The sequence below is a fragment of the Ambystoma mexicanum genome, chromosome 9 (assembly GCF_040938575.1).
Source record: "Ambystoma mexicanum isolate Mex_15411 chromosome 9, UKY_AmexF1_1, whole genome shotgun sequence".
NCBI lineage: Eukaryota > Metazoa > Chordata > Amphibia > Caudata > Ambystomatidae > Ambystoma > Ambystoma mexicanum.
In genome coordinates this window covers 658468271-658493838 of record NC_090931.1, presented here as the reverse complement: position 1 = coordinate 658493838, position 25568 = coordinate 658468271, and the positions used below count along the sequence as shown (strand labels likewise).

Here is a 25568-nt window from a genome sequence, read left to right as displayed (position 1 = left end):
ATCATCCAGGCATGGATGGCCTCACACGGACTATGCCTGAATGATGACAAGACGGAACTTCTCATTCTAGGCTCCACACACTACCTCAACAAAATGGGCCACAAATACTCTTCATTCATAATTGACGACAACAAAATCATGGTAGCTAAGGAGGTTAAAACCCTCGGATTCTATCTAGATTCCACCCTTACCTTCAACAAACAAGTGAATGCAATGGCCTCCGCCACTTCTTACACTTGCAAACTTATCAGGGCAGCCAAACCCTTTCTCTCCCCCATCAACTGCACCACCTTGGCCAGGGTGCTGATCCTGTCCAAGTTGGACTATTGCAATGCCTTATATGTAGGCTGCAACAAATATATCTCTAACAAAATCCAAATCCTCCAGAACAATGCCCTCAGAGCGGCCCTTAGTATCCCGAAGAAAGCCCATATCTCAGATTCCAGAAGATCTGTTAATTGGCTATCCACCAAGGACAAGATATTTCTTAAATCAGTGTCTTTGATTCATAAATGCCTCCACCAAGCAGCAACCCAATACCTCACCGCCAGATTTACTAGACCTACCCCCTCCCGCCCCGCGAGAATGGCCAACTCCAACCTTCTTCTGGTGCCCAGGTTTAAACGTACTACATCTGGTGGAAACAGCTTTCCAGTAAAAGCAGCACAATTCTGGAACTCCCTCCCTCCGTCGTGCAGGGAGGACCTACCCTACCACCAGTTCAGAGCTAGGACCGTCCACTGGCTCAAATCTCTCGACTCATAACGACTCTTAGAGACCCAGAAACGCCACTACCATGTGGCGCCTCATTGAATGTAAATATGTTTATAGTATTGCCCAAATGTACATGTTATGTTCTACCCCTACTCATTGAATCTAAATATGTTTATAGTACTGCCTTTAATGTACATGTTCTACCCTCCTATTTGGAGTGATACGTCCGGCAATGTAACCCTAGCTGGACCTCACCACACGTATGTAACGAAGCTTTGCAACCCTCTTGCTGCCTCTGCGCCTGGCTACCATCGGGTTAGGTGCGCATTACAAATAAATAAAATACAAATACAAATACAAAACCACCCTGTCTTGCTTAGCCTTTATTTCTGAGATCACCTTCACAGGAGTATTATTGTGAATTAAATGTACCACCCTCACCCCCTAAATTGAGTGCTATAAAGGGCACCATACATCTTGCCCACCCATCCCCAACATAATGGGTCTGTTTCCTCAAACCTCAGGTGCGTTTCCTGCAGCAGGGCTATAATCAGCTCTAAGTTTATTCAAATACGATAGCACCTTTTTTCTCTTGATAACATTGTTTAGACCATTCACGTTCCATGAAATAAATCTAACACGTTCAACGCTCTTACTCCTACCCGCTATGAGCCCCTTACACTTGTAGGACTGAAAAATGTGACACCATTTCAACTCCACTATGACAACAGTGACGACCTTGCAACGCTCCGAGACCTCAATGTATAATAATAGATATATACACTAACCCTGATAAGAACATATAACCCACTCTCAACCACTAATCAGCTCTCAAATCAACCCCCTGAATCAATAATGGCATAACCCATTGTTCTCCGTTAACCACCACCAATAATCAAACTCATGAGCTGGTTCACATGACCACTGCCCTGCCCCCCTTCCAAGAAAATAAACACAATTACTTCCCATCCTACTTCCTACACACTACCCCGCCCCGTTTTGTTAAGTAACATAACTAGTAGTGATATTATCCATGTTAAACTGATCTCCAACTTTAATCATAGCTTGAATTTGGTACTACTTTATCGGCCACCAGGGGAATCAGACAGTTTTAATGATGATATAGTTAATTTTGTTACACCTATGCTAACACCTAACTCAGCCTTGGTTATCATGGGTGATTTTAATCACTGGAAAAACAACAAACAGGATAAAAAAGCACTGGAATTAGAAAAAATGATGAAAACTCACCATATCACAGTCCATAATACAGATCCCACACATAATAGGGGTCATAGTCTTGACTGGATTGGTAGTGGGACTATACAGATCGAGCGCATTATTACTACTCCATGCATCTGGTCAGACCATTCCTTTGTGTCGTGCCTGTTGAAACTCCCTGGTAAAGTACACAGAGTACATGAACCTGCACGCATGGCTAAAGCTCTGAACTTTAAGGGTGTTACCGCCCCTATTTTGGCCCCATGTATGAAGGGTTTGATGATTAAAACGAATGACCTTGATTGTCCTGAGACCCTTATTAATAGTTATAATATAGAGATCACAGCGATGCTAGATCTGCACGCTCCTCTGAAAGCTAAATCTGTCAATCGCCACAAATGGTTCACCCCAGCCTTGGCAGAACTCAAAGCCAATAAAAGGCAGGCGGAACATGTATGGCGAAAGGAAAGCCCCTCTTCAAAAAACTTGTTGGCCTGGAAATCTAACGAGAGGCACTACAAGAATAAGATCATTGAAGCAAAAAAACCTTTTATGATGATCACATTAATTTGTCTGGGGATCAGACGAGAGAACTCTTTCGACTTTTCAGGACTTGTGAAAAACCCAGCACCTCTAGCCCATCTATTAAACCCACAATTGACGACTGTAATAGAGTGCAAATACCATTTGCTGATAAATTACTGAAAGCACAACATAAAATAAAGAAGGAATTTCTAACATCCTCGCCACTAGCAAACATATCCAACCATAGCCAGACCCGAGACAAAATAAGTCTATGTCAATTCGTCAAAGAACCTGATAGATCAGGAACCTGAAACCCTAATTCAACAAGACCCGTTTACTGGGTTCCGATTCAAGGATTTCACTGTGGCAGAAATGCATGACTTACTTAAAAGCATGCATCCTACTAACTGCCCAGGAGAACTGCTTCCTTCAAAATAAATACTAGGACATAAGGACCTATTTGCTCCCTTTCTCGGTAGATGCGTAAACTCCTCCTTTCGAACTGGTGTAATTCCCCAATCCATTAAGAATGTATCAGTCAGACCGCTGTTAAAAAAAGTGGGACTGGAGCCTACTGATGCATCGAATCGGAGGCCTATTACAAATACTTTATTTTTTCTCAAGCTAATTAACAAAACAGCCACAGTAGAGCTTCAATCCTATGTCCAGGCTGCCGGTATACTGCAGGGGAAACAGTCTGGCTTTAGGAGCCACCATGGCACTTAGAGTGCACTTCTTGACTTACAGACGTGCATGCTCTCGAAGTTGGAACATAGCAAGTCGGGGCTGCTGATGTTATTGGATCGGCAGCCTTTGACTTGCTAGATCACAAAATGTTGCTTGACCGGATGGTCACTATTGGGGGGTCTTTCTATGGAGGCAATTACTTGGCTAAGATCTTTTCTAGAAGGCCGCCATTCGCGAGTTCACTGGGGTGACAATGCATCTGAGATAGAAATCATAACTTGTGGAGTGCCTCAGGGAGCCTGCCTTTCTCCCTTGTTATTTAATATCTATATCCTCCCTTTGTGTAATGACCTGGAACTGTTGGACACATTTTTCTGCAATTATGCTGATGATTTCCAACTGCTTCTGGAGATCACCGGGGATCATAAGAAGGATCAACGGATGTTGGACGTTGTTTACCAGAGCATCAAATTCTGGATGTCAACTGACTGGCTCTGTCTGAATGGGGCTAAAACCGAACTCATGTTGTTCGGTCCCCGGCAGGCCCGACTTAGCTTGGGTCAGAAGTATGCCAACTTAATCAATGATGCCAGCCTGATCAAGGTTGCGCAGAAGGTTAAGACTCTTGGCACCTTACATGGAAGAAAGCTAGGACTGTGAAGTCCATGTAACAGCCATTACTACAAGTACCAATTACCATCTCAAGGTGCTTCAGCAAGTAGCGCCATTGGTCCAACAGAGAACTGTTTAGAACTTGTGAGAACAGTGATCCTCCCGCCTGTATATTAACGCAAGGCACTACTGGGAGGTGCTAACAAGTCTGACATCCAACAACTACAGGAAATTCAGAACGCCGCTACTCGTATCATCTTCCAGATGAAACGTTTTGAACCAACAACTGTTGCAAGAAAAAAGCTGCATTGGCTCCCAGTGGCAGCCCGTATTCTGTTTAAATTGTTATCCATATGCCACAAATGCATCTTTGGAAATGCCCCAGCTTACCTGAAAGATAGTGTAAATATTTACCATCCTAAAAAAAATCTGAGATCAGCCGAGGGCTCCCTGTTGGAATTACATCGCGTTAAACTTCAGGGAGCAAGGGCATGGAATGCCTTACCAGTACAGCTACGCAAAACCGAGAATTACCTCGCATTTAGAAAGCAGCTGAAAATGGTTTTATTCAACCAGTATGATTAATTTCTTTGCATTCATAGCTTCTACTTATCTGCCTCTCGGCGCCAGGATGCCAAGGCTTTGGCGCGAGACAAATATAATAAGATAACGTAATAAATGCACTGTACACAACCTGACATTACCGTGCTGTACTTCAAGTAACCCGAGCTATATTAACTTGATGTAAATCGTGAGCCGCAAAAGAATGACCACTCACTGTATATAATCAGATAGGACCCCATTGTATCCCTTCAGAGCGTCTGGACACAAAAAACAGCAGTGACAAAGGATCAGTGTAACCAACGTCATTATGGGAGGTGAAGATTTAAAGTCCTGGTCCCCAGCAGTTACAGGGGTTACCTGTCTCCACAATATCTATTAAAAAGGTTTGCTGAAGTGGAAGTGTATGTACAATACGAACAACCTACCATAACTCAGGCTGGTGTACCACCTCCAAAACACCAGAAACCACCACCGAACCAACCGATGCAATCCCACGTCAACAGAAAACAAAGTCCACCATACCCCAGCCTCAAACCCCACCTAACAGCGGAAGTATCCAACCCCTAAAGGAAGCAGCCAACCCCCTTATGCAACTGCTCCAATCCTTAAGATGGCTTGGCAGGTGAAGAACGGTGGTCTGGAGGGTTGCCCAGAGCATTGCCAGTGGTTAAGATTAATTCTAAACCTTCCAGCCATCACCTCTTTGTTTTTGCTATGTCACCCCGAGTGGGACGGGTATGCCTAGACGTGGGTCCCGTGCCTTCTGGGCCTAGAGACCCAAGCTACTCCTCACTGATGAGCCCCAACAAGGGCGAAACATGTTTGGGGATGCTTGTGGTCTCGTGTAGAAGGGATGTGGCCTAGCAGTTTGGGCTGGACTGCCCCTTTTGGGGTGGGGCCAAGCCTGATTTGCATATGGTCTTTCCCTTCTGTAATGGCTTGGCAGGCGAAGAACGGTGGTCTGGAGGGTTGCCCAGAGCATTGCCAGTGGTTAAGATTCATTCTAAACCTTCCAGCCATCACCTCTTTGTTTTTGCCAATCCTTAAGAGCTGCACTGACTCTCCGTGACCACAAAATCCCTATGTAAAGCAACCGTTATCATGATAGCGCGGATGCAATGACGTCCCTAAACCGCATAAGTGCCCTCTCCTCCTTGCGTTTGTATAAATACAGTTGGATGGACTGCACCTTGTAACTACAGTTACTCGTGAGCAGAGACTGGCGACCTTCATTTGTAGTTCATCATTACTGTTTCTACGCTCAGGCTATGGTGGGATGCTTGCGAAGGGCGCTGCCCCCGTAGCAGAGCCTCTAGGGGGCGGTAGTTCAGGCATTGAGACGCCTCTACCACAGAGTAAAGCGTAACTAGTGGAGAAACAGGAGCGTTTCGAAAGGGAGGGAGCAAGCTCGGATTGGCCGATAAAGCGCACCAGCCAGGTAAATACCCAAGGCCCAACCAAACAGGAGAAGGTCAGCAGTTTTGTGCATCCGTTCTGTGACGCAGTACACGTGCTGCTGTAGTAGTTATCAATTATACTGGACCAATGCACTTAAAATACACCCTTTGCTGCATATTATCCTCAAAATGCACCCAGTGGTCCTTCTCAAACAGTTTTTGCCACAAAAAGTCACGAATTGCAAGTGACCACTAGAAATTCTCCAATTCCTGCATTCGCACCATCTAACACAGAACAAAACACACTCATACACCAAACACCTTGTAAAAGGGCACTATGAAAGTCCCCTTGCCAGAGGAACAGACTGGCCGGGAAGTCCCACGCCCAATGACAGAAATAGCCAAGGTAAAAGGCCTGTTTTATTAACAATATACAGCAGTGGGGGCTGGCCAATAGGGGCGCCAGGGGCAGAGCCCCACCATCATTCCAGGAGCTGAGCCCACCACCCCCCATCATGTACATGAGCGACATTAAAATCATGTAATTCATGGAGATGGTGGCTGCACTGGTTGCTCTTCGAATGTGCAGTGGGGAGCTCCAATGAGCCATCCCCACTGCACATGCGTAGTGCTCCTTGAGCCCGGGCGAGGCACAGAGCGCCAAGAACCCGGCTCAAACGGGAGCCCTGGGGCGTTGCAAAAGTAATGCTCCCAAGGCTTACTTTGCCCTTGACCCCGGCCCGTGTCTTGTCTCTCATACAGGCTGGGGTGCGGTCAGAATTTGCAGATCCCACCCCAGTCTGCGCAAGAGACTGGAGACGGGGTGGGTCACGTGATGAGACACAAGGAAGTCACGAGCTGAGGGAGGGGCCAGGCATTCAGTCCCAGCCGTGACCCCTCCTCCCTCAGCTCGTGAATCTCGCTTTGCTGCCCGAGGAAGGCCCACCCTTCCTCTGGCAGGAACTCGGAAAACAAAAGTTTGTCATATTGTGGGCAAAGACATCATGAAAAGTGATTTGTATCTATTGGATTTTTTTTATGAATTACCCAGCAAAACCTATTGCAAACTGTTTGACTTTTTACCCAATTTTTCAAAAAAGTGTGCTGTAAAATGCACCATTTTAACACATTATTTTAAAACAATTCTAAGGGGGACAACCCCCCTAAACCTCCTGGAATTGGTTCAGGTTCCCTCGCTGCACTCGATCACTAAGACATATGGGCGGCAAATATTTACACCCCTCCACTTAAAAAATTCACCAGTCGCCACTGTTCCTCTTTATTTATGTTATGTTACAAGATTGTTGTACTGCGCACATCGCCACCGTAGTGGTCTTACAGTCCCGAGCCTTTTCTGGTGATTGCGAACCCACCAATGGTAGAAACCAGCTGAGGAGGAGGGTAAGCAGAAGAAGGGGAGAGGCACCCTGAGGAGGTGGGTCGGCAGCACCACAGCAGGACAGATGTCCCAAGTGTAACGGGTGTAACACAGAAGGGAAATGTGATAGCGGATGCAGGGTGTGTGTAAAGTCAAAGGTGATTGGATGAAACAGCATTTGAGCGCGGAAGAAAGGAGAAAACATTCATGGTAACAAAGAGGGTCTCGTACCAGCTTCAAACAGGCCATGGATGCACGATGGCCTTGATATGTGCTCAAGAGTGCCAATGAAGTGTCGAGGCTTCAACACCAGATACATAGATTGGATTTCCTCCTGAAGAAACGGAAAGGTAGTCTGGTGGCGTGAGGCCAACTGACAGAGGTGGCAGAGCCAAGGGTTGGCCGTGTACAGTTGAATGCGGGGGGATGCCTCAAGAAAGTGGGAGTGGGAGTTGGGGAGATCTCCCACCTCCCAGTGCCTAACTTGCTTGGCCACTAGGGGAGAGATGAGACTGAACGTCAAGAATGCTTGACTAGTAGATGAAGTGTGAAACTGAATGACCAAAGTATTGATATCACATTTTGGTCTATTGTAAGAGGTGTGTGTAACCTAAGCTATTGTGCTAGGATGAACCCATTTGTCCTAGAGCAGACGTCTGCAACCTTTGGCTGTCCAGAATGTTGGACTACAAATCCCACCATTCCTAGTCGGCATAGTCAATGGTGAGGGATCATAGGAGTCGTAGTACAAAACATCCAGAGAACGACAGGTTGCAAACCCCTGTCCTAGAGGAGGATTTAAGATCAAGATTCTAGGGGTTTCCTTTAAATTTCAAAAGTATAGGGCTTGGTCCATACATCGCCTTAAATATACTGCTTTAAGAGCAGTTCTCCTGCCAACGGGAAGCCATATCAGAGAACTGTTCCATATATCCAAGGCAAAGTTAAGTACGGGTCACTGCATTTTATACCCTATGGAGACTATTTAATATGACACAAAATGAAACAACAAAGGTTACAGTCCCCATTGCTGACAAAGGATGGGAGGTGCTGTATGTGTACAACTCTTAGTACGAATGCAGACATGGGGAGGAATGAGAAGACACAAATAGTTAGGGGGCGAGTTATTCTGGTAGATACACATAATAGATATCAACATGGTGCTATCTTATTAAATGTCTTACAGGAAGGCATGATAGGAGTATGCATGTATTGTATTAAATGGCTTACAGGAATGCAACAGCCCTGCTGATATGAGTATGCATGTATTGTATTAAATAGCTTACGGGAATGCAACAGCCCTGCTGATATGAGTATGCATGTATTGTATTTAATGGCTTACGGGAATGCAACAGCCCTGCTGATATGAGTATGCATGTATTGTATTAAATGGCTTACAGGAATGCAACAGCCCTGCTGATATGAGTATGCATGTATTGTATTAAATAGCTTACGGGAATGCAACAGCCCTGCTGATATGAGTATGCATGTATTGTATTTAATGGCTTACGGGAATGCAACAGCCCTGCTGATATGAGTATGCATGTATTGTATTTAATGGCTTACGGGAATGCAACAGCCCTGCTGATATGAGTATGCATGTATTGTATTAAATGGCTTACAAGAATGCAACAGCCCTGCTGATATGAGTATGCATGTATTGCGATACAGTCTCATTCTTGAGGGTCAGGATGAGAAAGGAGTGACGCTGGGAGCCAATGGCCGCCACTCGCTCCGTGGTGCAGGCCACGCAGGAGATAAATGATAGATTCTCCAAGCTCACCAGTCCATTCCTAGCTTCATATCTATAACCAGCTCTCTTGACCCCAAAACCTTTTGGCCAAATGGGTTGAAGGCACCTCAGGGTAGAACAGAATGAGTTGGGCCAAGGGCCCCATGCTTCAGGAAGTCACTACACCGGGTGTCCATGAACCTCGTAATACGGATACAGAGATCTGGTTCAGTAAACGGCAAAGGCTTGCTGTTACTGAACACCCAAAGGACCATACATCTTGCCACTCCCACAGAGTAATTCAACCTCTCAGGCCCAACCCTGTGCAGGTATATAAGGGTAGTGGGGCTGATGAGAAGTGTGGGTGTTAGGCGTACGGAAATGGAGATGCAGGACAGAGCATGGTGGCGTAGGGAGGAGTAAAGGAGGAGAGAGAGGGCAAGGCAGAGGCGGTCAGAGAAGTAAAGGGGACAGTAGAGGCAGAACTTAGAGAAAGAAGAGTAGAGGTGGAGACGCAGGAGTCAAGAATAGAGGTGGGAGAGAAATTGTGTGGAGGAGGTTAAAGAAAAACAGTGGAGGAGGTGGAGGAGGTGGAGGGACGACAGTGTTGGATGAGGTAAACGAGGAAGTGAAAGGAGCAGATTAGGTTCAAAGGAAGGGGGTTGGAGGAGATAAGGAAAGAAGGCAGGGGAGGCGGGGCTGGTGAAAGCAGGAAATGGCTGCACAAATCCCTCGCTCCAGCGGCTTTAGGGACAAATGATCCATTTTCCCTATGCCTAACAGCAGATCACCATGGATTTCCTCACCCTCAGGCTAGCGAAGTCTCCAGGAGTCGATGGTCACCACCCCAGAGAACTGTGCTGCCAGGGAAGGAGGGAATCCTTCATGCACGAATGGACCGTGCACAGCACCCAAGATGGTGGACGCGCCGGGGAGTAGAGAATGAAGTTGCTGACCTCCAGTACAGCAGAAAGATTGCAGGCTCCTTTAGGTGATCACCTAGATCTATAAGCAGCGGGGTGCCTGCTCAAGTGGGAAAAAAAGGGTTGGCACCTTCGAGAGGACTGAAAATGCTCCTCCAGTGTCGGAGCGAGAACACTGCAAGCTCCCCCCAGTGAACGACCGCCCACATAGGCCCCAGGGAGGAGTGCACAAACCAGTGCGGAGTGAGGACTGGCATCTTGGAAGGCCCTAGCTGGGGCCCTAGCGCTGCAGTGAGCCCCATTGACCTCCCGCAGCCCATTGACCCCCCGCAGCTGCGTTATGCTGAACAGGAAGCCTTGGAGAGGGAGGCAGTGGTGGAGGTCCAGAAGGAGAGATCTCGGAGTGGTCTGCCCAAACAGTCTGCTGGGTGTAGGCAGCGGGCCAGAGGAAGTGCAAGTTTCCCCACGACTGCCTGCTGACATGGAAGATAGTGTGAACCAGGCGCCTTCAAGCTCTTCCCAGCACATGGCATAATCCGATCCCCAAGATGGACGCTGAAAGCACATAGCCTCATGCATTCTCTCAGAAGAATAGGCTTTACTGCATTTAACAAGTCATCTCTCTCTCTCTCTCTCTCTCTCTCTCTCTCTCTCTCTCTCGCTCTCGCTCTCGCTCTCGCTCTCTCGCTCTCTCGCTCTCTCGCTCTCTCTCTCACCTGGGGCTCAACTCTTGCAGACAAAGTTAGAAAAGTACAAGACTTCAGCCTTGGTCCCTCCCCATCAAAGCACAGACACTTTAGTACTTTTATTGTTGATGCATCAAGAATATTAACCCCTTAACTGCCAGCCAGGCTACTATGCAAGTCTATGTAAAAACATATTCACTTCTTACACCTTCAGAAATTACAGCAGTTTGTTTCATAGTTTTATGTTCTTTCCGCTGCATTCAGATTTTTTTTTTTTAGGATACAGTTTAATATTTCCCTCATTATTGACTTTCAATTTTGTTTTATTTGTATACTAAGATTGCAACGTAAGTCATCACCGTGTAAAATACCCCTTACAATTTGAGCGAAAGTTTTTTTTTTTTTTCCACAAATGCCTTTCCACCAGGTTGACACTGTAAACATTAGTTGGGTTCCTTTTGCCTAAATAGCCAGTGTAAATAGTGGCTGGCGAGCTCAGAGCCTAATCAGGCCACCAGAACACTCCCAGCTGGGCCCTTACATCAGTAAGAATCATTTACAGCTGGCTGTAAAGCTCAATACCAAACTTGACTTTTGGACAATGGACCATGGACCAAAAATTGCCCTTTTCTGACGACCTCCATTTACAAAGAAAGAACAGGTTTTTTTCAGTTTTTTTAAATGCACTGTTCCGCCTCTCAAACACCCATGACTACCTTACCTGACAATTACTGCTTTGTTTGTGAAACCGTCTCCTCTTATCTGCCAATGGTTGTCAGCCCAATATGCCATAAAAGGGTCGCCAAAAAGGATGTGAAACTGGCGGAACGCTGGAAGCAAGCAAACAAGCAAGACTTTGGCAAGTACCTGAACCGGATGAAGCCTGGTCGCGGTGCTGCCGATCCCTTCCACAGTCGTGACAGCCGCGCCGTACAGGGAGCATATGGGAAGCAAGCAAGCATTCGCAGTGTAATGACTTTGGGTTGTGAAGGAGAATAAAGGTTACGAAAACAAGTCAACGTTTTAGAATGCAAGCCAGTGAAATAAAGGCTTGGAGGACCAGAGGTACAAACAACAGTGAAAGATACAAGAGCAAAGCAACCCAGTGACACAGGAAATTAGAGGCAAAGTCTCAAAAGTCAATCATAATAATACATTTTAGAAAAAAGTACCCTGGTGCTAGAAGGAATGTGATCCTGCTTTGGGGCTCTGAAGCTCTAGAGGTGGAACATGAGGAACTAGGAGGAACTAGGCTACAAGGAGGAACTAGGCTAAGAAGCCAACACATTAGTCTTAGTTTGACTCCGGAGTGAAGAGCGACGCTACTGAAATCAGACTCGATAGCTTTCTCAGCCTTCCAAAGTATCCACAGGGGTGTCATCGCGGTGTGGGGGTAATGAGTAGAAGAGCCACCTGGCTTTTAGGACATATCTTGCATACACGAGAATTATAGGTGCTCATTTACTACCTATGGGGTCCTCTGACCACTTGCCCATTGTGCGCAGGAGGGGACCGAGGGGTGGTGAGTTATGGAGATTTAAGCTACCATTTGGGGTCGGTGGAAGTGGTGATGCTATGGGGATCTTACAAATTAGTGTCACGTGGGGCTGCCATGTCTGGGGTTGCTCCTAGGGAAAAGAAGATAGATTAATGAGGAAGCAATGAGTTGGAAACAATTCTTCACCGCTTGGAAGAGGAATTTCTTTTGAACGAAGATGCTGACATGTGTAGAAGAATTCCTAAAACCTGTGAGAAATATTGCAACCTTGTTTCAGACAATGTGAAAGGGGCCTATTGGGAGGCTGGTAGCAGAGTGTAAGGTAGAGGGAAGGAAGAAAGGAATCAAATGGCCTTGCTTGATAAAATGGGGGTGAAGAGCAAAGGTATGTGCCTCAACTTCTGGTAAGGGACGAGATGTGGGTATCCAATGAATCGGCCATTGCAGATATACTCACCGATCACTACGCATCGCTATATGAAAAGAGGGCAAAATACAGCATCGAAGATTTTGTAGCCTTTATGAGAGACATTCCAATGGCCCATTCCACAGGATCTCAGCGATGGACACTGGAAGCAACTCCTGTGGTGTCGGAGGTTGAGAGGCGATCTCTGAAATACATTGCAGGAAACCACCCAGCCCCAAGGGGCTACTGATGGAGCTGTGGAAAAGTTGCGTAGTGAGATTAATGACCATATGTGGTACAGATTTCATAAAATTCAGTAATGGGGTGGGTGTCTGCGGACCTTCAGAAGGCAATTATTGCTGTACTCAAGAAAGGTAAGCAGCCTGAACGCTGATGCGTCGAATGGCCGATCCCTCCCCTATGCTGAATACAAGATACTTGCAAAGGTCCTTTCGAATAGGTCACTGGGTGCAATATCTAAACTACCTCATGCACTCAGACCAATGAGGTTTTCTCCTTGGTAAGGCCGGCCACATGAATTTACTTGATTATCTAATGCCATGGTGAAGTTGGATGAAATCGATGGCCCACTATCTACAATGGCTTTGGATTCGGGGGAAGCCTTAGATTTTCTAAGCTCAACGTTTCGATGGGCAGTCCCAGAAAAAATCGGCACGGAGAACACTTTTTGTCCTGGATACAACTATATGCTGTATCTTTGGCAAGCGTAAAGGTTAACGGTCAATTGTCTAGAGTGTTCCCATTACAGCGAGGCATCCACTAGGTTTGCCCTCCATCCTCCTATTGTTAAAACTTGAAATTGAACCCTTGACAAAATAAATCCATCGAGACAGATTTTTGAGGGGTTCCGGTGGCTGGGAGTCATGAAGCTTGTCTTTCCCTGCACACTGATGATCATTTGATATACTTAGGGGATCCCCAGAGGTCCTTCCTTGCCATTCATTATGGGTATATTATAATGAGTTTGATGCTTTTTGTGGGTGTCAGGTCGGACGTTTGACGTGACCCCACACACCCACTGTGCACCAACACCATCCTGGGTGGAATAATAGGACCCCCATGGCGGAGGTTGTAGCCCCGGGATATGGAGAACCCTGGGGAAGCAGCAACCCTCAGGACCCTAGGGAAAGGGAACAACAAGAGACGATTAGTATCAGCAATAGAAGGGTCTAAGGAAAGTATGGGTATACGAACTAAGGATTACCCGTTTATGACTTTTTGATGCAGGCAACGGAGGAGGGTCTAGTCAAAATCCAAGAGGATCCGGCCTGGCCTGACAACAAGAGGACGACGCAACAGTACAAGGATGCAACAGGCAGCTCGACAATCAAGTAGTTTTCCAGAAGAGTTCCAGGAAGACAGAGGGTTCAAATAGTCCAAAGGTTCAGGGTGGGTTCTCAAAGATGTAACGTGGAGCCAACCAGTTCCAAAGCTCATTCAATTACGGACATACAAGAAGGGAAGATAAGGGGAAGTAAGGTCTCAGGATCCCAGTGGTGTGTAGGACGAGGAATCCAACAGAGACGGTGGGACGGGTATGCTCAGACGTGGGTCCCGTGCCCGCTGAGCCTAGAGACCCAAGCTCCTCCTCACTGATGAGGCCCAACAAGGCAGAAACATGTTTTGGGAATCTTGTGGTCTCGTGCAGAAGGATGTAACCTAGCAGTTCGGGCTGGACTGCCCCTTATGGGGTGGAGTCATGTCTGATTTGCATATGGTCTTTCCCCTTCAATAATGGCTTGGCAGGCGAAAAAATGATAGTCTGGAGGGTTGCCCAGAGCAATGCCAGTGGTTAAGATTCATTCTAAGCCTTCCAGCCATCACCTCTTTGTTTTTGCTTTGTCACCCCGAGTGGGACAGGTATGCCCAGACGTGGGTCCCATGCCTGCTGGGCCTAGAGACCCAAGCTGCTCCTCACTGATGAGGCCCAACAAGGCCGAAACATGGTGCTTGTGGTCTCGTGTAGAAGGGATGTGACCTAGCAGTTTGGGGTGGACTGCCCCTTTTGGGGTGGGGCCAAGCCTGATTTGCATATGGTCTTTCCCTTTCTGTAATGGCTTGGCAGGCAAAGAACGATAGTCTGGAGGGTTGCCCAGAGCAATGCCAGTGGTTAAGATTAATTCTAAATCTTCCAGGCATCATCTCTTTGTTTTTGCAGTAAAGAAGGGAGTCGCCATTTTAATTGGGTTAAGATGAAGATAGTGGCGGCCGCAGCGGTAGAACTGAAACCCCGCCATGTCTAAAATAACAAGAAGGGAAGCGCCGTCAAGAGAGAAGAGAGTTAGTGACTGACAGGAGCGCACATTCTGTAGAGTGGCAAGGCCTAAAACCAAAAAGGCGGTAGAAGAGAGTGTGTATTAACAAAAGAAGAAACCTGAGGGTTCACAGTGCGCGTTGGAAGTTTGGACAACAAAGGAGGGGAGACAGGGTTGGTATGTAAGGAGGGATCAAGCAACCTTTTTTCAAAATAGGAAGAAGGGGCATTTTTTAATGGAGAAGGAACAGAAGCAGAAGAGAGAAAAGAGTTAAACAGGGCAGTAAGAAAATGAAAAAGAGGAATGAACAGGTAGGATAAGAGAAGAGGAGATGGAGTCATCTGGGGAGGAGGTAGGATTTGCTTTAACCAGAGCCGAAGAAATGTCCATAGTCAGAGAGTACAGGGAAGGAAGGCATGACAGAGGAAGATGAAATAGCACAGACAGGAGGAGGTGGGGGAAAGGGTGGAGGGGGGAAATTGAACAGATACCGAGGAAGAGATAGCTATAGTAGAAAAGAAAAGATGAAGTCTACAGAGGAGCCAGAAATGTGTGAAGATGGAGTGGGGACTTATAAGAGAGAGTAAGACTCAAGAATAGAAAGGAGCGGGAGCGTGCAATGAGTAGAGAAAAGATGGAGGTTAAAGTCACCCGGAAGACAGAGAGGCGTGGAACAGGACAGTAGAAAGAAGACGGACAAGATCATCACAAAATGTGGAGACTGGCCCAGGAGGACGTAACCTAGCAGTTCGGGCTGGACTGCCCCTTATGGGATGGAGCCATGTCTGATTTGCATGTGGTCTTTCCCCTTCAATAATGGCTTGGCAGGCGAAAAAATGATAGTCTGGAGGGTTGCCCAGAGCAATGCCAGTGGTTAAGATTCATTCTAAACCTTCCAGCCATCACCTCTTTGTTTTTGCTTTGTCACCCCGAGTGGGACAGGTATGCCCAGACGTGGGTCCCGTGCCTGCTGGGCCTAGAGACCCAAGCTACTCCTCACTGATGAGGCCCAACAAGGCCGAAACATGGTGCTTGTGGTCTCGTGTAGAAGGGATGTGACCTAGCAGTTTGGGGTGGACTGCCCCTTTTGGGGTGGGGCCAAGCCGGATTTGCATATGGTCTTTCCCTTTCTGTAATGGCTTGGCAGGCAAAGAACGATAGTTCTTGATAGTTCTACAATGAAGGACATCCACTAAAGGACAAGAAAAGGAAGAACAATGGTATTCCAAGGATGAAAAAGTAGGAGGATGAAGTGTACATTGTGAGACAATGAGGGCAATCACGGTGTACATTACTCATAGCCTGGACACATAAATTGCTTTATTCCCAGTATACTTCTCAACTATGAAGAATTAAGGATACAGGATCTTCTTGGTCACAGGATTGAATGTTGACACCATGACAGTGCAGGCCCCACAGCCGCCGCCGCCGCAGCCATATTTGGTCCCAGTAAGCAGAACTGAAGTGAGGAGTTAAGGAAAAAGAAAAAAGACCACAACATATATATTTCATCCTCCTCACGTTCCCTGTTTTGTTTTGTTCTATCCCGATGCAGGAAAGTGTTGATGTGTGTTGCGTGCACAGCTGAGTGCCAATCAGCAAGATCTGCTGAGATTTGTGTGCATGTTTGCATATTAGTGTGTCATTGTGCGAGTATGTAGCCACTTCGGTGTGTGTATATAACCTTGTGTTTCTATGCGTTATTGTATGGTCATGCAAATAGAGGTGTTCGTAGTTGTGTGGATTTGCGTGTTTGTGTCTTGTGCAGTCCAGTGTGTCACTGTGATCGCTGTGGTCATGTGCACTGGTGTTGTTCACTCCCCAATGGGATGTGAATATACTATATGAACGGTTTTTGGATTTTGGTTTTGTTGGTTCTTTCATGGCCTCAGTATTGTTTGTCATTTACTGGCATCTGCTACAAACTCAACAAAAATCAAATATTATTGCAAATACATAATACAAACATGGATGATTGACGATTGTAACACATTTAACATAAAAGGAACAGGATTAAGCACATCATTACAACTGAATCCTTTTCACTAAAAGTTTAATAAATCTAAACTCTGAGGACACAGGTTCCAGCGTGATTGGCACAGGGTGGCATGGGCTTGGTATAAGGCTGTGCTGGCACAGGGTGGCATGGGTTTGTTATAAGGCTGTGCTGGCACAGGGTGGCATGAGCTTGGTATAAGGCTGTGTGGGCACAGGGTGGCATGGGATAAGGCTGTGCTGGCACAGGGTGGCATGGGCTTGGTATAAGGCTGTGCGGGCACAGGGTGGCATGGGATAAGGCTGTGCTGGCACGTTCTCGCATGGGCTTGGTATAAGGCTGTGCTGGCACCGAGTGGCATGGGCTTGGGATAAGGCTGTGCTGGCACAGGGTGGTATGGGCTTGAGATAAGACTTTGCTGGCACAGGGTGGCAAGGGCTTTGGATAAGGCTCTGCTGGCACAGGGTGGCATGGGCTTGGTATAAGGCTGTAACTGGCACAGGGTGGCATGGGCTCTCATCGCATTGTTGTACTCTAGGCCAACAAAGACTTTCACAGGTTTGTACAAGGTGAGCATGGCATTTTAATAGCATCATGAAATAATTTACCAAACACAACATTGCAAGATGCTTGATGACATAAACCATTGCCTATCTTTTTGTACAGTTCAATTATTGTAGACAATATGAACTTGTAGGTTGAATAGAGATTACAAACAATCATAACAAATGTGTGCTTTCGTTTGTTTGGGTATACTTACAAAAGCTTTAAAGCGTATCATCTGTCACACACTTTTATGCATTCCTGTGCCAATATATTGGAATAATAAATACTCATTTGTGTATTAAATGTATGTCTGTTCTTGGTGAACAATAGTAACAACATTTGTAGAAAGACCAGCTGCTGTATCCCAGTGTGAACCTTTATATAGTGGTGTTTATAAACTACACTGCAAAAGCTAATTAACATAACTCTGGCACCTGCAGGAGTAACAGGAGTGGCCCTTGTCTCCAAAATTCAGAGCATGGTACCCCATCACGTACCACTCCCTTCTCCCAGGCCAGCGGCACCCACATTATCCAAGTGCTGGCAGCTACCAGACACCCAAGTATCACCACCACAAATCACCTCTCATCACAATGGCACGCAGTATTCGGGTATATCCAGCCTGCACCCAACAACACCTGACATTTCAAGCTTTTGTCACGCTCTACTCTGACTAACTCCCTGTCCTCCCATATCTGTTTCAGAACCATGGGTCAACAGGCCAACAAAATGGCGGAAGTGCGCAATCCAAGACCACTTAACAATATATCACATCTCCTTGCAGTTTCCTTGTTTTGACGATGATGCCGCCAATGAAAGGACAGCAGTGTGCCCACAGACCAGCACACATCCGTCCATTCCATCGGTTTAAGCAGATGGGAGACACCGCTAGATGCATGGGCCGATGGCCTGAATATCAATATCCTATTGCGACTGCTCGATACCTGCTCAAAGTGAAGTACTCCTCCATAGTTTCCAACGGAGTGGGAATGCCCTACTTTGGTAGGTCATGTGTGACAACGAAGCATGGTTCAATGTTAATGTTAAAGGTATTTATATAGCGCACCGTCACCAACGGAGTTGGTCGCAAGGCGCTCTGGCAGATCTGTAAACAAGAACGAGACGGGTAGGTTAGTGGATTGGAGGTGGACTAGGAGAGTGGGAGAAGTGGTGTGCTGTTGGTGGCTTCAGTTCGGTATACACTGTGCGCTGAGCTTTGGTGCGAGTATCGGACCGGGCGAGACCTTGTATGGTGTAGGTGCTGTTTATGTGTTGTTTGTTAGTTGTTGATGCAGTGTGGTAAAGTGCGTGCGGTTTGCTGGGCGAGAGATGGTTGTGTGAATTTCTGGGTGGTTTGGGTATGCAGAGATTTGAAAGTTGGGTTAGTGGGGTTTGTATTCTGATTCTAATTCATCTTCCATTTGAGTTGCATCCCTGTGGGTGGGGTTGTTGTTGATTTCCTTTATTGGCCGTCCGTCTGTAGTGTGTGATGGCGTGGGGCACTCCCAGATGTATCCTAATATGGTTGGGTGTATCTATTTCTCTCCCTCTAGTGTCAGAGCTGAGGGTTGGGTGTTCTCTATTTCCTTGCTATCTATCGTGACATGGGTCTGTTGGAGCATGGGTGTGGTTTAGGGCCACAGTGCTATTAATGAGTCGTTCTAGTACTTTCGTCTTGGTCTGGCTATGTATTCGGTCTTTAGTGTCCTGTCCTGGCTATCTCTCGGTTAGTCGTTCGCTATGTTTTGGAGTGTCTTCCTTAGATTCTTTTTTCAGTCGATTGTTTGGTGGGAATCGGGATCTGTGTCTTCATCCATCATTGTTTTAGCTGTGTGTGTGTGTGTGTGTGTCCGGTCTTCTAGTTAAGAAGTGAAGAGCCAGGATTTGGGCAGTTTCCTGAATAGTAGGTGGTTTCTTGTGTTGCGAATGTTCTTTGGTAGGTCGTTTCATGTTTTCGGCACCTGGTCAGAGAAAGAAGATCCTCACAGTTTTCTTTTATTGTATGGTTTCGGTTCCAGACAGATGTCATTGCTTGATCTGAGCGTTCTTGTTAGTTGATATAGGCGTAATTTGTCTCTCAGGAACTCTGCGCCTTGATTGTGTATTGCTCTGTGCGCGATGCACATTGTTTTGAATTTTATTCTTTGTTTTATTGGTAGCCAGTGTAGTGTTTTTAGTGCAGGAGTGATGTGTTCTCTTTGGGGTAGTTTGAGAAGCAGTCTGGCTGCCGCATATTGTATGTGTTATAGTTTTTTAAGAAGTCATTCAGGCATACATAAGTATAGGCTATTGACGTAGTCTACTCCGGACATGACGAGAGCGATGATGGTGGTTGTTTTGTTGGTAAATTATAGGAACGGTAGGATCCTTTTTGCCGCTCCCAGGAGAAAGAAGCATTTCTTGAGTAGAGCGTTTACTTGTGGCTCCAGGGTAAGATTGTTGTCCATCAGGACCCCCAGGTTTTTTACGGTCGGCGATGGTGCTGTGGTTGAACCGAGTCCCCTTGGCCAATGGATGAAGTGGTTGTCTCCTCCGTTTTTTGTGACAATCATTATTTCTGTAGATGCATGGACCGATGGCCTGAATATCAATATCCTACTGCGACTGCTCGATGCCTACTCAAAGTGAAGTCCTCCTCCATAGTTTTCAACGGAGTGGAAACGCCCTACTTTGGTAGGTCATGTGTGGCAACAAAGCACGGTTCAACTGCATTTCATGAGGGGCTATGGGTGGGCTCACGCCTCAAAGTAACTGTATCCCATCACCAGGTTCCTGCAAGTAAAGCACAATGTGGTCATACAATATCAAAGGATACGCCTCTTCCGGAGGTGGGGCAGCAGCATGGTTTCCGGATCCGCATTCTTCTCGATGATCTGAATTTAGAAAAGAACATGTTTATTCGATGATCTGAATTTAGAAGGGAACATGTTTATTTATACGTATTAACGGAGAGATCGCGTTAAAATGGCATATGGGACTCTGGGAGAATGGACAATCATGGGGTACAGAATGTGCCACGTCTTACCTTCGTATTGGGGTTTAACCAAAGTTCTGCCCAAACCCATGCATATACGCTTTCTACCAAAAATAGTCAGGTTTATCGATTCAAAGTCGAATGGTTGAGACCCGTGTTTGCCATATCGGTCAGATTTGTGCATTCCAAGAGTTGAAATCAAACATGCTTCTGATATATATAGGGATATTTTTAGGCTTAAATTGTTAGAAATAACACATTCATGGGATATCGTGTTACTCTCATGAAGTGGTTTTTATCATGCTTGGAAATGTACTAATAAGAAAAGTAATCTATTCAGCCAAATAATTTAATATCAACAAGGACCCTTTTCCTCCTGGAAGAATTTCACACAGTGCGCTCCTCCCAGAGAGCTCACATCTGTGCCCAAGGGTGCGCTCATGATCCGAAATTCCAAAGTACTGGGCACGGTGGCAGAGCTTTCTCTGTCAGAGCTACAATCCTTTGGAACACAATCTATTTTTATTTATTTATTTGTATTTATAAAGCGCACTAGCAGCCCAGGGGCATCGAGGCGCTGTTACAAGAGAGTGAGTTGGTACATGTTACATACTTTGCTTACTGGTTACATATGGCGCAGAAAGTTAGTTAGGGTAACATCGGTAGCACCATTTACAAACGGCTTAGTGACATGAAGAGTGGCAGTGCTACAGGCAGGGTATTCCTAGTCATTGGGTGTCCTAAAGAGTAGATACTGGCAGGTTCAGACGAACAATGGTGTTTTGATTGCTTTGTGGAAGGCTATGCGGGATCAATCCCTCTTGATCTCAAAACAACACTTAATCACCTGATGTTCAGATGGAAATGAAAAGTCTACCTGTTCCTTGGAGAGATCAGCAGTTTGCAGTCTGTCTAATGCCTGATGCAATATGGACACATTTCTATGTTGTTCCTACTACCCCTTCGAGGAGCCCTCTATATAAACCATTACAATAACATTAGGTACAGCCCTACCTAACCCTGAGAGTTGTGGTGGTCTATAACAGAGGTGGGATCCAGAGAATTGCTCGTCAGAGGGGAGTCAAGCTAAACCAGGAGATGTGGCTGTACTCTATGAGCCCAAAAATGAGGCGAGCCAGTGAAACAATGACCCTCTAAATCTCGAAATGGAATCATTTGCAAACCTGACATGGAAAAGGCATTCACAAATTGCAAGGATTAACGCAAATCTAAACCTGAGTGGCGTGAGGAATTAACAAGGCCGCAGAGAAACCTCAACAGGGTGACCTCTGGCAAAGCAAACGGCCTATGCTAAGGACAGCTTCAAATGCCACAGTATTGCCATCCAATGCTCCATAAGCAGGGCTCAGTCTTGCAGGTAGGTGCTACCACTATAGCCCAGTCATCTTAGTCTCAAATGCCCAGAATTGCCATCCAATGCTCCATACGCAGAGTCTTGCAGGTAGGTGCTACCACTATAGACCAGTCATCTTAGTCTCAAATGCCCAGAAATGCCATCCAATGCTCCATACGCAGAGCACAGTCTTGCAGGTGGGTGCAACCACTATAAGCCTGTCATCTTAGTCTCAAATGCCCAGTAATGCCTTCCAATGCACCATACGCAGGGCGCAGTCTTGTATGCAGGCACCACCACTATAGGCCCATCATCTTAGTCTCAAATGCCCAGTAATGCCATTCAATGCTCCATACACAGGGCTCAGTCTTGCAGGTGGGTGCTACCACTATAGACCAGTAATCTTAGTCTCAATTGCCCCAGTAATGCCATGCAATTCTCCATATGCAGGGCACAGTCTTGCGGGTGGGTGCTACCACTATAGACGAGTCATCTAAGTAGCAAATGCCCCAGTAAAGCCACCCAATGCTCCATATGCAGGGCACAGTCTTGCAGGTGGGTGCTACCACTGTCGACCAGTCATCTTAGTCTCAAATGCCCCAGTAATGCCATCTAATGCTCCATGTGCAGGGCACAGTCTTGCAGTTGGGTGCTACCACTATAGACCAGTCATCTTAGTCTCAAATGCTCCAGTAATGCCATCCAATGCTCCATATGCGGGGCACAGTCTTACAGTTGGGTGCTACCACTATAGACCAGTCATCTTAGTCTCAAATGCTCAAGTAATGCCATCCAATGCTCCATATACAGGGCACAGTCTTGCATGCAGGCGCCACCACTATAGACCAGTCATCTTAGTCTCAAATTCCCCAGTAAAGCCATCCAATGATCCATACGCAGGGCTCAGTCTTACAGTTGGGTGCTACCACTTTAGACCAGTCATCTTAGTCTCAAATGCTCCAGTAAAACCATCCAATGCTCCATATACAGGGCACAGTCTCTTTCATGTGCACTGCCAGAAATGAGATTGCACATTTCGTTTGAGGGTCAGGAGTGGGGGGCCACCTGTGCTGGCCTCGATGAATGTCTTTGCGGTGGGCTGGGGGCAGTAAAAACCCAATGGAACTGGAGTTCATTTTTAGGGCAAGACGGCCATGGCCATCTATCTGCAACCGGGCTCAAAGTCAATGTGGGGGTGTGGCCGAGGGTGGACATTCCTCCTGCAGCATAGGTCAGCTGAGTGAGGGGGCAAAAGGACTCACCAAAAAAGCAGCACCAGTAAAGGGGCAGGCGGCGAGGGAGGCATCCACCTGCCCCGGTGAGCAGAGGGGTTTTGGTGGGGGGCGCCATTCAGTAGCGGAAGCAGCTTTTGGTGCCGGGGCAGCGGGCACCAGTGGGAGGGTGGGGGGGGCGCACTGGGCATGCTGCAGGCACCATGGGAAAGACAGAGGAGGCAGCCACCCCATTGCCCCCACCGTGGCTCCGTCACTGGTGCCATAAAGGTACTGTTAGTTTCAGGGGCAGGTGTTGCCAAGGTAGGATGGCGGGGTGTGCTGTGAAAAATGTGAAACTATTCCTCTGCATACACAACATTGTGACTGCTTGCGAGCTCATATGCACTGCCACAATAAAAAAATAAATAATAAAATACTTCTATACGCGTTGCTAACACGGCAGCTGTGCTTCACAGCACTTTAATTAATATTGGCTAGTTTCATGGAACACATTTTCTCAGCATAAGAATAAAAAGGATTTGACCCTTCGTAGACTCGAACACCTTATCTGTAGTGTCACCCTACATCCAAATAACCTGCCCCTAACACATTGAGCATTTGTCACTCATGTAGCCGCAGATGACTAATGTCTGAGACACCCGTGGGGGGCGTTCATTATATAATGGGGATAAAGATATGGTTGAGAGACGCCAAATATCACGCGAGCCAGTGGGGAGCCGGAGCACTGAATGCCTGCTGAATAGCTATGAATCCTTCTTTGTAAGCAAGTGGCTGACAAACCGGTGTTGAAAGGCAACGGGATCATAACACTTCTCTGTTCCCCAATGGAAGTGGCCACCGAACGGGCTCCACCAAACGCAGCTTGTAAGGCGAGCGCCGCAAAGCGCACACTGTAAGCCACAGAAACTAAGTAAGAGACGGAGGAATATACTGCTGTGTTCTTAGACTGCTGACGGGCAGTTGCTGGGTGCGGCGGGCGCATGCCCCCTTCATTTGAAAAGCTTGAAAGGCCCTGACGCTGTCCCCTGGGGCGGAGGGGGGGGGGGGGTCATGCAAAACGTATTACGGACACTGTTCAAAGGCCCGCATAACTTCTAATGAGCTCACCTTCTTCCCGTTCACAAAGAACAGGAGCTGATCCGATGTTGCAGCGGGGGCCATCTTTCAGCACCGCTACAGTGTCGGGCGAAATCGTGCGCAGCGTGGAGCCGCCGAGCAAGCAGCACGTGAATACCCGGGAGCCGTTTTGACAACAAAATCAACTTCGCCTGGAGCACCACAAGGCACACGCAGATAATTGAACGATATTCAAGGGATTTGAGTGGCTTGTAACTCGGCACCACGTGTACAGGCGTGTCACCTAACCTAGTAAACCATTAAACAGCGCGTGGGCGTCTCACCTACCCCTTCCTGTCCTGCTTGCAACCCGTGGCAAGGGTCACAGCAGGGTCAGACTGAGCCATAAAATTGTCTCGCCCACCGTTGCAAATAGCTATTCATTCCTTTTGTGACACTGAATAGTACCCATTTTGATAAAATGTGACGCAAAGTGTGCATTTTAAAGAATAATTAGCAACACTGGTCAAAACTACTAGCTGCAAAGTGAAGTAACTCATCAAAATGGCCCACATTGGCCAAAAAAGTGCCCCACATTGACCCAAAAAACGGGCCCACACCAGTATTTTGCGTTTTTGGTTTGGCCATGGGCCTATTGCCCTATAGGCCATTCCAAGCCTGCATCACAGGAAGCGCAAGCGACCTGCACTACGTGTAACCTGGAGGATACACAGCGGGTCTGCACATACCCGTTGCTATAGCAGGGATGCAGAGAAACGGAAGACGTTATAGCAGGGAGTGATTTCACCAAAATGCCACGGGTAGCAGAAGTGACATCACACGACCCTTGACCCCCCCTGATGACATCACAGGTAGAGATGTCATTTGACCCCACCCCGAAGTGACATCATGGGAAACGATGGAACACAACCTTTCACCCCACGACAAAACAGGAAGTGACATCACATAGTGGCATCACATAGCATTGTTTCTGAGTACACTATGAAAAATATGGTTACAATATCACTGTAAAGTGATATACATTTCATATAAGAATGGATCATCACATATATCGTTAATATCAGCGCGTATAGGCCCATATTACCAAATCAGTGTGAATGCAAGCAGACGTCCAAGGCCAAACAATGGGCCTCATTACGACTCAGGCGGTAAGGGTTTTACGGCGGCGTAAACAGCGCCGACCCTTACCGCCTGAGTACGAGGTCCCTTAGCGCCATGGCGGACTTAACACCTGCTTTTAGCAGGTGTTAAAATCCATGGCGCTAAGGGACCATGGAGTTAATTACGCCACCGTAATTTACGGTGGCGTAATTAACGCCTTCCCCACTCCCATTATGCCCTATGGGGCAAAAATGGGAATGGGGAAGGGTAAATGGGGATTGGGGACTTACCGCCCCGCCAACCTCGGAATGGGGCGGTAAGTCCGCCAACCACCATGGCGTAAACGTAGTTTACGCCATGGTGGTAAAGTCACGGCCCAGGCGGTAACTTACCGCCTGGGTCGTAATGAGGCCCAATAATGTGTTATTATATAGCACTTACACATGAAGCGCTCCCTTGTGCACCCTCTTCTTAAGAAACCCTCTGCCGACCCCTCATGCCCAGCCAACTATCGCCCAATCTCCATCACTCCCTTCCTGGGCAAGTTCCTGGAGAAACTGGCCATCTCCCAGCTCAATCTCCACACCAAAACTGTTGGTTGTCTTCATTACCATCAGTCTGGCTTCAGAGCTGCCAGAAGCACGGAATCTGCTCTCCTGAACATCC

The 25568-nt window shown here is 46.9% G+C and overlaps 1 protein-coding gene across 1 annotated transcript in view; it reads right to left on the bottom strand.

The window, feature by feature from the left end:
• AOX1 (aldehyde oxidase 1) overlaps nucleotides 1-24005 on the bottom strand; it is a 738465-nt gene extending 714460 nt beyond the window's left edge. The window contains exons 1-4 of the mRNA XM_069615435.1: nucleotides 23832-24005; nucleotides 19977-20034; nucleotides 15982-16078; nucleotides 11307-11415 (exon numbers count right to left, since the gene is read on the bottom strand). Of these exons, the coding sequence (XP_069471536.1) occupies nucleotides 11307-11415; nucleotides 15982-16078; nucleotides 19977-20034; nucleotides 23832-23885 (318 nt within the window). The 5' untranslated portion in view covers nucleotides 23886-24005. The remainder of the gene's footprint in view (nucleotides 1-11306; nucleotides 11416-15981; nucleotides 16079-19976; nucleotides 20035-23831) is intronic.
• Nucleotides 24006-25568: the final 1563 nt, after the last annotated feature.